Raw genomic sequence first — 13,459 nt, 5'->3', positions numbered from 1 at the left:
ATGATGTTGAAACATCGTGCAAAGTATGGACTGTATGGTTATCTTGATGATGTTGGTGGTAGACAATTATATAGGTTTAGAAACTTCATGTGGTAGACAATTATATATGTTGCAGGGGCTGTTTGTCTAGTGTAAATCTCATATTTTTTGTTTCTGTTAATATTTCCTTTAGTTACATTAGTTGTGTTTTGGTTCTATCACTAATAATGAAAGTGAAAATGGAAATTTTATTATTGATCCGGGTTCAAAACCCGGAATCCGGGAACCCGGATTTTTCCGGGTTGAACCCGGACCCGGACCCGGATGGAAAAAACCGGGTTTTAATCCGGGTCCGGGAAAAAGAAAATGATGTTCGGGTCTAAAACCGGGAAGGCTAAACCCGGACCCAGACCCAGATTTTGCCATCCCTAGTTAAGAACGTCTTTCGTTTTTCTTTATGATTCATTAATAAGCAAATTAAAATTTATTGAAAACTTGAATTATTCTAGAGCAAGTTAATTACAGTACAACGTGGATTTGAGCACAGGTCAACTTAATATTGAATTTAAATTTATAAATTTTCTACAATTTATTACTGTCCTATCCATCAAACACATTTTTATGTCCCCCCCCACCACGATTCAGTAATTTGTAAATTACAATTAAAAATTTATTGATCTGCTTGAATTATTCTAGATCAAGTTAATTACGGCGCAACATGGTTAGAGATCTATTAGGTCTACTTTAGATTAAGTTTATTATGTTACATTTTAAGTTTTTATTTTTATTAATGTTGAGAGATATTTGCTGTGCACATATTTTTAAGAGAGATATATATTCTTAAGTAATTAAATTGGGAGACTAAACCACGCAAGAGCCACTGCCATCACAATTGTGAGGACGGTAGTTTGAGCCCCCACAAAATATTGGTGGAACTTAATTCATTATTTAATTATGAAAAATAAATGAATAAAAATAGTCTTTTATCTTTTGAAATGCGAAATGCGGGAGGTCGATATTTTTCAAATATTAGAGGATTAAAATTTAGAAAACGCTATATAAGATTTTATCATAGACTAGTCCTAGTAATTATGTCTAATTGTTTAATTTTATATAAAATGAGTTATGATTTAAGTAATAATCTCATACAATTCAAAAAAACATTAAATAAGCCCATTAAAGTAAACAAAATAAGTAAATAACAAATCATTTCCAGTAAATAAATATGGCGTCGGCGGCACGTGAAATGAAAGATCGCAGGCCTCGACGAATTTAAATTTTGGTTTATTTATTAGGTGAGCTTTTTATGTTTCTAAAAGGAGCGGTCTTTTACACGTTATGTAGGATCAGAAACGTCATAGGCCCAATAAGTATCTCCAGCGTAATTTCCGTTAAATAAATTAGTTAAATTCGAATTTCTTCCTTTTCCGTCTAAATAAAGTCCACTTTGCTTTGCTTACTTGCTAAGTTTATTATTGACGTCACTTTGCATTTTTTTTTTAAAAAATTTTTCTTTCATTCATCTATTTATTGCAAAACTTTGTTTGTTTGCTTCCCCCTCAAATTCATCATCTAACTATTTTTATACCTTACCCTTTTTAACCATTTAAATCAAAAACTTCTTTCTTTTTTTCCTTAATTTTGAATCTTGCTTTTTACTCTTCCCTCTTTCGGCTCAATTCTTGAATCTGCAATTTGGGAGCTCCTCGAGTTGCAGGCCCAGCAATTTCTTTCTACCCCAAATTTACCTCTTTTCTTGGTAATTTGTTTTTTTCTTTATCTGGGTTTGAGTTTTAGGGTTTTTTCAGAATTGGATAGTGCTTATTTAAATATTTAGTTCATACTGTTGGGTATTTTTTTATTTTGGTATTTGAATTTGGAGTGTCAATTTGCATTTGTTTTTTTTTTTTTTTGGGATTAAGGTTTAATTAATGACATCAAAAACTTTGAGGCGGCGGCTCCATCATGAAGATGTTGGTGGAAGAGGGAATGAGCGTCTGGAGTCATCTGGGTATGATGGCTTGAGTGAGCCTTTGTTAGCTAATTATCAAGATGGTGATCAGAGCCGTTCTGAGGTTTGAATTTTGTTAGCATTGAACTACTGAGGCTTATTGAATACAAAATGAATGAGTAAAAAAGCTTTTGAGACGACGTTTTTGATTTGTTGTTGATATAGGGACACAGAGCAGAAGATCTTTGGGATGATGAGGAGAAGAAGGCACGCTTGCATTGGATGTTTATTTTCTCTCAGTTGATCACACAATGGGCGCAATGGTTAGGTGTGGTTTACTTTTGTTATGATTCTCAGAATTTCAGCTTCTTGCCTTTTTTTCATCATTTAGGAAAGACATGATCATTTAGTTTGCCGATTTGGATGTATTGGTACTTTCAGTCGCTAGTAAACTTGGCAATATGAAGCTTGTTTCTAATCTAATAGGCTTTGTTTCGTCTTGTGTGTGCGCTATCATGAGGCTTCGTGGTTAGATATGAATTTTATATTGGATGTTCCACAAATCTGTATTTAGATGCTTGTGCAGGTTGCAATACAATTCAGAGTTGTTGGATTAATACTAGTGAAACTTAGAAATGCAAAATAAAGAAGTACATCTGTTTATTTGAGGCAATTATATTGATTCTTTTTTCTTTTCTTGTTTTTGTGTTTTGGACTGTTAAAATGTCCCTATCTGGTGCTAGTATATTCTGATGATGAGTTAAGAGCACACTAAAAGGTGTTATTAAAAGATCACTTTAGTTTACTAGAGACATCAAAATATTTTTTTCTTAAAAAATGGTATACATGTTATGTTGTTTTTGAAATGATAGATGAAATTTAAGTTTTAATAAGATGTGAATGAATATTCATCCAAACAGTTTTAAAGCTGGATGGGCAATGTGCTGCCTGTTTATCCTCTGCTTTCAATAATTTTGTTTTGTTTTGCAGGAAATAATGCTTATATTGCCCTTTAATTCTTAAGTGTTCTGTGGTTTTTGACAATATTATCTAGGAGGTTATGTGTTTTGTTTACTAAAGGTTTTGCTCTTTTGGCTTTTGTAGCTAATATTGTATTTGGATCTGGGTCACTTATTGGCAGAATTTTGCCTCTAACTTCTGGCACCCAAAACGGAATAAGCGAGAAGCTTTTCCTACCTTCTCTTACTTCTTTACAGGTATGTGGTATATGTACTTAATATACCCCACCAAGGCCAATATAGTTATTTTATTTCCTGGGAGAAAACTGTATCATGAAATATGTGGAGAGAAATATGAGTATTTCAGAATTTCTCTGCTTGAATTTCTATAGTTTTGAAACAAAAAGGATGGATATAACTTACTTCTATAATTGATGTCAATTCAGGAAGAAAGGCTTAGATATTTACAACAGAGGCTGGAAGTCCCCTTCGATGGATCACAAGTAGAGCATCAAGTAGGTTTCATTCAATTTTTCTCCATTGTTTTCATTTATTAGTTAGTAGTTGGTCTCAGTGTCTTCTTTTTATGCTTCAGTCAAAAATATCCTTGAAAGTAAACTTATCTAGACCTACGCTGTCAATTAAGTAGTAGAGAATTAAGATGAAAAACCATGCTGATGTGGTAATTAAGATGAGGCAGAAAAAGAGAACTTTAACCTTAACCTGAGTGTGGATGCACTTTAGGGAGCAAGTAAACATGTTTGTTACTTCGTTTAATATCACTTTGCTGTTATCAAAAAATAAAAAGGCGTGTAGTCAATCATTGAACCTCAACCTAACCATATTAGTGATTTAGAATCTCTGGTGTGCTTCTAAAGCTAGCTTGAGATTCAAATTTAATAGTGTCATGCAAGTTTGAGTTTTTATTTTACTTTCTTTCAAATATCTGATAAAAATTTGAACCTTTGTGCAGGATGCACTTAAACAGCTATGGAGGTTAGCTTATCCTGGTAGAGAGTTGCCACCTCTGAAATCGGAGCTCTGGAAAGAAATGGGATGGCAAGGGACAGACCCTTCAACTGATTTTCGGTATGTAGCAGAAGCTTCTTGGAATTAACTATTAATTATATATCGTTGGTATTGATTGTGAGGTATGAAATATGCTAATGCATTTTTACCATTATTTGAAGGGGTGGAGGATTTATATCACTGGAGAATCTTATATTTTTCGCTAAGAAGTATCCGGTTTGTCCCTTTCTTGAAATTGACATGGATCTCTTTTATTTGAAGCAGTTGAGATTTTATTATCTTTTGCTGGAAGTAGTTGGGAGGGTAATTTTGTGTTGGATTGCTATGTATAATATGTTTGCTACATGAATCTCTACCACTAGAGAATCATGGTACATTGCTTGCACATCTTTAGTAGGAGTAATATCTTGAATGCTTGCTTTGAAGCGTGGGGATACTTTTCTCATGATATGTTGTGGTTCTGAATATAAATAGAAGTCTATAATGTAGTCAAAAAGTGGTAATACCAGTGAGACGCTGATTGGAAAGAAATAAGATCAGGGTAAGAAGACTATCCAAAGTTTATTGTGATCGGGGAATACTTTATCTCGAAATAATTTCTAAGATTCTGTTAAACTTTGTGAAGACTTATTTGTTTATCTTGGAATCATACCTAATATTCTGTTAATGTTCAATATTTGTAGAAGCCTATTAATTGTATGGGGTTGTACTTGTTCCCTTTTTTGGTTTCTGAGCTTTTCGATTGTTATTTACATTAACCAAGAGGAAAGTGAGGACTTTGGTGGTGGTTGCCCTTACAAGGCAATTAAATTTGATGGTTAGTAATTTGGTCTTATTCAACAGGACTCTTTTCAGAGATTGTTACACAAACAAGACGGAACAAGAGCAGAATGGGAGTATCCCTTTGCTGTTGCTGGCATCAACATTTCTTTTATGTTAATACAGATGTTGGATCTTCAATCAGGTAATTAAAGTTCTGAATAAGTAACATTTATTGTAATCGTTGCGGTTCACTCCTCGATCCTGAAAGGCTGGGAAACAGCAAAGCCACCCCAGTCAATCAAGAGGAGCCTTGGTTCCAAGCGTCCCCTTAAGAAATCAACTTGCTCATCCAACATCTGACCAGCCATATTTTATTAAACACACTTAACTTTGTGCTATATTCTGCATTTCCACTTGGTGTCTTCATATTGTTGAAATTTACGTGCAGGAAAGCCATCTTCTTCAGCTGGTATCCGCTTTCTAGAACTGCTTGAGAAAGACGAAATGGCATTCGACAACCTTTATTGTGTAGCCTTTCGAATGATGGATGCTCAATGGCTTGCAAAACGGGCTACATATATGGAATTTAACGTAAACTTAACCTAGCATCCTCCACTTTATGGATATATATATATTTTTTACATGAACCATGATTTAGGCTTAATTGTTGTTATATGCTTTTTTTTTTTTCCAGGATGTATTGAAGTCTACAAGAGCACAATTAGAGCGCGAGCTTAAACTCGAAGATGTTTCTTGTGTACGAGATTTACCCGCATACAATCTGTTGCATAGATAGATAGGTAGATGATCAAATTTGCATGTTTTGAATTGTGAAATAAAAACATCAGCTGTAGAGGTTGTTTATTTGAACTGTTGCTGCCATAATCTCTGTAACATTGCAAATTATATAGTTGGTATCATAGAAAGATATATATTTGTTGAACCAATTTGGTTTCAGGATCATTTTTTTCAATTATCAAGATCCGAAATCTCTTTTAGATCTCATTTGTAAATAATCATTTAATGTTTTAAAGGGTAATACTAAAATTTTACAACAATTAAAATTATTTATTACTCACTTTATATAAATAAAAAATTCCAGATAATACTTAAAAGTTTGACCTTTTTTTCCTTCAAAAGAACAAAAATTAGGTTACGAATATTTTCAAATTAGCTTTAAATAATATAGATATATAAATAGTATTTAATTAACACCAATCCATTATTATTTGAAATCTAGTAATTTTATTTCACAGTAGCAATGGAAAAAAGAATTAAAAAAAAAAACGATTCTTTCTATTTGGAATGGCCTTGCGTATAATTCCTATTATTTTGGAGAGGTGCACAAGACCGAAATTTCAGCACTACCGTATCGGGGAATTAAAATCCCATAGTTGCATGATTAGCCAATGTCACTCACAGAACCTCTTACAACACCAAATATCTAATCTCGAGTGGAAACAAACTGGGGGTTAGGGTTATTCGTAACCGTCTATTAAATGTAAGGACTTCTTACCCAACTCGCAAGTTCACCCGCGTTTCTCGGAGTTGCCTTAGGAAATTGTTACTTGTAATCCAAGCCACTTAACTTCACTTCACTTCACTCTTCCATATGTTATAAGGAAACTTTAACACCCGCGCTTCTTACCACTTCTGCTCTAATTCTCTAACCCTATCTTTGCTTCTCTCTCAACTTCCGTGTTCTTTGTTTTCAATAATTCACCGAAAAACTTTCCTCCATCAATCATCAACCAACCAATCAACCAACCAATCAACCAACCCACCATTGAATTAACCCTCTTCTCCTCAAACAAAATGCAAGAACACAGACCCTTTCTTCCACATGGCTTCCAGTTCAGACCATCCGATAAAGAACTCATCGAACATTATCTCAAGAAGAAAGTTTCGGGAATATTCATCCCTCTTGCTGAGTATTTCATCAGGGATTGTAATCTTTACGAGAAAAAACCCTCTGAGATTTGGGATTCACATGGAGGACCCTTCTTAAATGCTGATGAGGATCTTTATTTCTTCACCCAATTGAAGAAAAAGTCTTCCAAGGGTTCCAGAATTGATCGCAAAGTCGGATCTTCTGGTGGTACATGGCAAGCGGAGGATGCTGGTAAAGATATAGTAAGCGGCCAATCCAAAATTAAAATCGGCTCCAAGAAGCGGTTTCGTTACGAAAAACAAGGTTGTGAGGATCACGGGGCTTGGATCATGCACGAGTACACTCTACATATGCCCAAGAATCAAGCTACCAATTATGTGCTTTGCAGGCTCCGAAAGAATCAACCAACTGGCCATGATATTATGAAGAACGGTTCTGCAAAGAAAAGAAAGCTGAAGGGTTTTCAAGACAACAGCAATCAATCCGAACAAGTAGCAGATATTGAGATGGATAGGCTGTTGACCCACCAACAGAATCAACAACAGAACTGTATGGATTATCAAGAAGTCAGCTGGAGCAGTTCTGACATGATGAGTGAGCAGAGCTTAGCTGGTGGAATGGGGCTTGCAAGCAGTGTTTACGAGCCATCCATGGAGATGATGATGAGTCATTTTGATCAGATGATATGTAACCAACAATATGACTCCGAGAACAACATGCTTCATGGTGGAGAAACTGGAGAGAATTATCATTGTCATTCGGAGAGTATCGCTGAAGTGCCCATGGCGGTGCCTGAATCATTGGTGCAACACGAAGAAAGTGATGGACTACCTGAGTTAATTGAGGAAGACTATTCTTTTCTGGAAGACTTACTTCAGGAACCAATAGGGGATGTGAGCGGTTCATTCGGCTTGATGCTGGACTTGAATGATCTCTTGTCATAAATAATTGAATTATGACTTCGATTTGTATTGTAACTGTAACAACTTTTCCCCATTTACTTAATCCTTTGTTCGTATATATTCGTATTCTTTATTCTCTTGAACTTCAATGAATATGTTTTCTGCAAGCTGATATCAGGCAAAGGCATACTGTTTGCATTTAAGCCAAAATCATCATTAATTAGTTCCAATCAGTAAATCTGATGGTTCATTCTCTTATTCCATTTATTTGTTTACAACTGAGTTTGCAAAAAATGATTGTTTTGAGATTACAGATAAAAATGATGAGCTAGTTAGAATCTTTCTAAAATTCTACTTCTTAATTTTCATGAAGCACAGAATTTTGTTCCTTGTCTAATAGTATTTTGCAGCTCATCATACTGTCAATCAATCCTTCAGTAAACCCTTCCACAAATTTTTATATATTTAAGATTTTATGGGTACATATATATTTAAGATTTTATAGGTACAAGATGAAATGGGCTTGATCACATGGCTGAGGTCCTGATCATGAATAAATGATTTTTCATGATTAATAATATCGTTTTATTTACGTGAACAGTATTTTAGGTCTCGCAAATTTAGCGTTTAATGCAATTTAGAGCCGAACTTTTAGAGATTTAACACGTTCGAACAGTTATGTTTTTTTTTTTTTTTTGTGTGTGTGTGTGTGTGCAAAAAAAGGGAAACAATTGTTTCTTTACAGCCAAGCTAACGAAGAAAAATTTCGAAAGTTGTCCTACTATTTCTATTTTATCTCCGAAAACAATAATTTAGTCATTTAGTTTAATTAAGCAAATAAAAAAGTCACCTGGAAATTGAAAATAAAAAAAAAATTGTATTGAAAGTAGTTGGAATTTAATTCTATATTCGTTCTAGGACATTTATAACTGTTTTTTTTCTCAATTTCTATTATATAAAGTATTTCTTCACTACACATGTTAATTACGTAAAATCATTTTTCTTAATGTGGATTAAGGCAAAAAAGAAGAAGATATTATTATTAGACATATACGATATATCAATAAAATTGGATCTAATACACTTGTAATTTTTTATTTTGTTTACCAATAATACACCAATTTGTCATTCCTATATCAATTTACTTATTTTACCTTTTATTTATAAGTCTTATGTTTTATTTATTTAATTTTATGTTTTATTTTACACTTATTATTATTTTTTAAGTTTTATGTTATATTTGTAAGTTTCTTTTGTTTACTATTGATACACTAATTTATCATTTTTATGTTGATTTACTTGTTTTACCTTTTATTTAGAAGTCTTATATTTTATTTAGACAATTTATGTTCAATTTTATATTTAATGTTGATTTACAAATTTTATGTTTCATTTGTAAGTTTTTTGTTTTGTTTACCACCAATTTACTATTTTTATGTTAATTTACTTCTTTTACCTTTCTTTCATAAGTTTTATGTTGCTTTTACATAATTTATGTTAATACAGATGTTGGATCTTCAATCAGGTAATTAAAGTTCTGAATAAGTAACATTTATTGTAATCGTTGCGGTTCACTCCTCGATCCTGAAAGGCTGGGAAACGGCAAAGCCACCCCAGTGAATCATGAGGAGCTTGGTTCCAAGCGTCCCCTTAAGAAATCAACTTGTTCATCCAACATCTGACCAACCATATTTTATTAAACACGCTTAACTTTGTGCTACATTCTGCATTTCCACTTGGTGTCTTCATATTGTTGAATTTTACGTGCAGGAAAGCCATCTTCTTTCGGTGGTATCCGCTTTCTAGAACTGCTTGAGAAAGACCAAATGGCATTCGACAACCTTTATTGTGTAGCCTTTCAAATGATGGATGCTCAATGGCTTGCAAAACGGGCTTCATATATGGAATTTAACGTAAACTTAACCTAGCATCCTCCACTTTCTGGGTTTTTTTTTTTTTTTTTTTTTTTAACATGAACCATGATTTAGGCTTAATTGTTGTTATATGATTTTTTATTTTTTTTTCGGGATGTATTGAAGTCTACAAGAGCACAATTAGAGCGCGAGCTTAAACTCGAAGATGTTTCTTGTGTACGAGATTTGCCCGCATACAATCCGTTGCATAGATAGATAGGTAGATGATCAAATTTGCATGTTTTGAATTGTGAAATAAAAACATCAGCTGTTGAGGTTGTTTATTTAAACTGTTGCTGCCATAATCTCTGTAACATTGCAAATTATATAGTTGGTATTATAATTTGTTGGGAGAACCTGTGCCTCTCGGTTCAAGCGGAGATTTCTAGTCTGGGTTGTGGTACGGGCTTAAAGGTACCTCCCACAGTTGGGGCCCTCCCCAGGATATCTCGTGGTCAAAACAAAAAAAAAAAATAAAATAAATAAATAAATAAATATATATATATAGTTGGTATCATAGAAAGATGTATATTTGTTGAAGTAATTTGGTTAAAATCCCATAGTTGCATGATTAGCTAATGCTACTCAACAGAACTTCTTACAACACCAAATATCTAATCTCGACTTGAAACAAACTGGGGGATAGGGTTAGGGTTTAGCAATTACCCAACTCGCAAGTTCACCGGCGTTTCGCGGAATTGCCTTAGGAAATTGTTACTTGTAATCCAAGCTACGTCACTTCACTCCTCCATATGTTATAAGGAAACTTTAACACCCACGCTTCTTACCACTTCTGCTCTAATTCTCTAACCCTATCTTTGCTTCTCTCTCGGCTCCCGTGTTCTTTGTTTTCAATAATTCACCGAAAAAATTTTCTCCATCAATCATCAATCAATCAATCAACCAACCCACCATTGAATTAACCCTCTTCTCCTCAAACAAAATGCAAGAACACAGAACCTTTCTTCCCTATGGCTTCCAGTTCAGACCATCCGATGAAGAACTCATCGAACATTATCTCAAGAAGAAAGTTTCGGGAATATTCATCCCTCTTGCTGAGTATTTCATCAGGGATTGTAATCTTTACGAGGAAAAACCCTCTGAGATTTGGGATTCTCATGGAGGACCCTTTTTAAATGCTGATGAGGATCTTTATTTCTTCACCCAGTTGAAGAAAAAGTCTTCCAAGGGTTCCAGAATCGATCGCAAAGTCGGATCTTCTGGCGGTCGTGGCAAGGGGAGGACGCTGGTAAAGATATAGTAAGCGGCCAATCCAAAATCAAAATCGGCTCCAAGAAGCGGTTTCGTTATGAAAAACAGGGTTGTGAGGATCACGGGGCTTGGATCATGCACGAGTACACTCTACATATGCCCAAGAATAGAGCTACCAATTATGTACTTTGCAGGCTTCGAAAGAATCGACCAACTGGCCATGATATTATGAAATACGGTTCTGCAAAGAAAAGAAAGCTGAAGGGTTTTCAAGACAACAGCAATCAATCCGAACAAGTAGCAGATATTGAGATGGATAGGCTGTTGACCCACCAACAGAATCAACAACAAAACTATATGGATTATCAAGAAGTAAGCTGCAGTAGTTCTGACATGATGAGTGAGCAGAGCTTAGCTGGTGGAATGGGGCTTGCAAGCAGTGTTTACGAGCCATCCATGGAGATGATGATGAGTCATTTTGATCAGATGATATGTAACCAACAATATGACTCCGGGAACAACATGCTTCAGGGTGGAGAAACTGGAGAGAATTATCATTGTCATTCGGAGAGTATCGTTGAAGTGCCCATGGCGGTGCCTGAATCATCGGTGTAACACGAAGACAGTGGTGGACTACCTGAGTTAATTGAGGAAGACTATTCTTTTCTGGAAGACTTTCTTCAAGAGCCAATAGGGGATGTGAGCGGTTCATTCGGCTTGATGCTGGACTTGGATGATCTGTTGTCATAAATAATTGGATTATGACTTCGATTTGTATTGTAACTGTAACAACTTTTCCCCCATTTACTTTAATCCTTTGCTCGTATTTATTTGTATTGTTCAGTTTCTCGTATTCTTTATTTCTCTTGAACTTCAATGAGTATGTTTTCTGCAAGCTGATAACAGGGAAAGGCATTCGGTTTGCATTTAAGCCAAAATCATCATTAAGTAGTTCCAATCAGTAAATCTGATGGTTCATTCTCTTATTCCATTTATTTGTTTACAAATGAGTTCGCAAAAAATGATTGTTTTGAGATTACAGATAAAAATGATGAGCTAGTTAGAATCTTTCTAAAATTCTACTTAATTTTCATGAAGCACATAATTTTGTTCCTTGTCTAATAGTATTTAGCAGCTCATCATACTGTCAATCAATCCTTCAGTAAACCCTTCCACAAATTTTTATATGTGCATGTATATATTTAAGATTTTATGGGTACATATATATTTAAGATTTTATAGGTACAAGATGAAATGGGCTTGTATCACATGGCTGAGATCCTGTTCATGAATAAATGATTTTGCATGATTGATAATATCGTTTTGTTTACGTGAACAGTATTTTAGGTCTCGCAAATTTAGCGTTTTTATGCAATTTAGAGCCGAACTTTTAGAGATTTAACACGTTCGAATAATTATGTTTTGAATTGTGTGTGTGTGTGTGTAAAAAAAGGGAACAATTATTTCTTTACAGCCAAGCTAACGAGGAAAAATTTCGAAAGTTGTCCTACGATTTTTATTTTATCTCCGAAAAAAATAATTTATTCATTTAGTTTAATTAAGCAAATAAAAAATAACCTGTCAATTGAAAATTAAAAAAAAAGTTTTATTGAAAGTAATTGGAATTCAATTCTATATTCGTCCTAGGACATTTATAACTTTATTTTTCTCAATTTCTATCATATATGTTACGTTTACTTGTCAGTAATCGGAATGGGTTAGAATCAGAATAAGCTAGAATGTGAATAAGCTGGAATGGGAATGGGGAATGAGAATCAAAATAAATTGTTTAGTTGAGGTACATGAATCAGAATCAGAATAGTCTGAATTGTTTCAAGTTACTAAAATGCCCTTAGTTAATTATAATAATAACTATTGTTATTATTATTATTATTAAAATTACTGTTAATATATTAATTAATTATATTCATATATTGTTAGTTTATTAATTAATTATAATTTATCATTAATAATAATAATAAATTAATAACAATAATCAAAATAAAAAATATCATCATCAGCAAAATAATAATCCATTTCAAAAAATATTAATGATCATAATCAGATTCATCATCATCAACAAAATAATCCATTTCCAAAATAATAATAATAACCATCATCATCAAATTAATCCATTTCCCAAATAATCATCATCAACAAAAATAATCCATCTCCCAAAAAAAAAAAAAAAACATCAACAATCAAAATCTCAATTGTCATTGTCATACACAACAATGGCAACAACAATCATCGTCGTTAGTAGTAGCAGCAGCATCAGATCAGAACCGTTGCCATTAAAGACGAAGTCGGAGATGAAATGAGACGGGGGCGAAATCGAGACGGTGACGAAATTGATGCGGCCCAACGAAGACGAAACCAGCGACCAGCAACTGTCCACAGCCGACGAACCGCGAGGTCAAAGACGGTGATGACTGCGATGGTGATGGAAGCTGCTCCGATGGCATTCGATTGGGAGGCACGGGTGGGAGAGTTTAGGTTTTAGGGATTTTTTTTTTCGCTTTCTATATTTTTTATCTAAAGTGAGGGTATTTCTGGAATAATACCAATTAATGTGGGTAGAATGGGAAATGCAGGGGATGGGAGTTTGATTCCCAAGCCCCCCCTTGGGAATCAGACTCCCATATTTGATTCCCAAATTGTTGTGGGGTCTACGAAAATGAATCCAAATCCGCTTCTTATTTTCGCAAGTAAACGAGGGAATGATTTCGATTCCGGATTCCCATTCTTGAATCCAGCAAGTAAATGTAGCAATAAAGTATTTGTTTACTACACAGGTTAATTATGTAAAATCATTTTTCTTAATGTGGATTAAGGCAAAAAAGAAGAAGAAGAAGAAGATA

The 13,459-nt window shown here is 34.1% G+C and overlaps 1 protein-coding gene across 2 annotated transcripts in view; it reads left to right on the top strand.

Annotated features, from left to right (window-relative positions):
- The first annotated feature begins 1,516 nt into the window (after nucleotides 1-1,516).
- Nucleotides 1,517-13,459, top strand: part of LOC102628042 (uncharacterized) — a 30,535-nt gene continuing 18,592 nt past the window's right edge. The window contains exons 1-10 of one of the 2 annotated variants that reach the window (XM_052439695.1): nucleotides 1,519-1,738; nucleotides 1,902-2,054; nucleotides 2,156-2,258; nucleotides 3,035-3,147; nucleotides 3,336-3,404; nucleotides 3,863-3,978; nucleotides 4,080-4,134; nucleotides 4,762-4,882; nucleotides 5,129-5,271; nucleotides 5,375-5,637. In XM_052439695.1, coding sequence (XP_052295655.1) covers nucleotides 1,911-2,054; nucleotides 2,156-2,258; nucleotides 3,035-3,147; nucleotides 3,336-3,404; nucleotides 3,863-3,978; nucleotides 4,080-4,134; nucleotides 4,762-4,882; nucleotides 5,129-5,271; nucleotides 5,375-5,476 — 966 coding nt within the window. In that variant the 5' untranslated portion in view covers nucleotides 1,519-1,738; nucleotides 1,902-1,910 and the 3' untranslated portion in view covers nucleotides 5,477-5,637. Of the gene's footprint in view, nucleotides 1,739-1,901; nucleotides 2,055-2,155; nucleotides 2,259-3,034; nucleotides 3,148-3,335; nucleotides 3,405-3,862; nucleotides 3,979-4,079; nucleotides 4,135-4,761; nucleotides 4,883-5,128; nucleotides 5,272-5,374; nucleotides 5,638-13,459 lie in introns of those variants that run through there. The other variant, XM_052439696.1, reaches the window with a different exon arrangement.

This window comes from Citrus sinensis, chromosome 4 (genome assembly GCF_022201045.2).
Source record: "Citrus sinensis cultivar Valencia sweet orange chromosome 4, DVS_A1.0, whole genome shotgun sequence".
NCBI classification, from domain to species: domain Eukaryota; kingdom Viridiplantae; phylum Streptophyta; class Magnoliopsida; order Sapindales; family Rutaceae; genus Citrus; species Citrus sinensis.
This window is presented reverse-complemented; position numbering and strand designations above follow the sequence as displayed.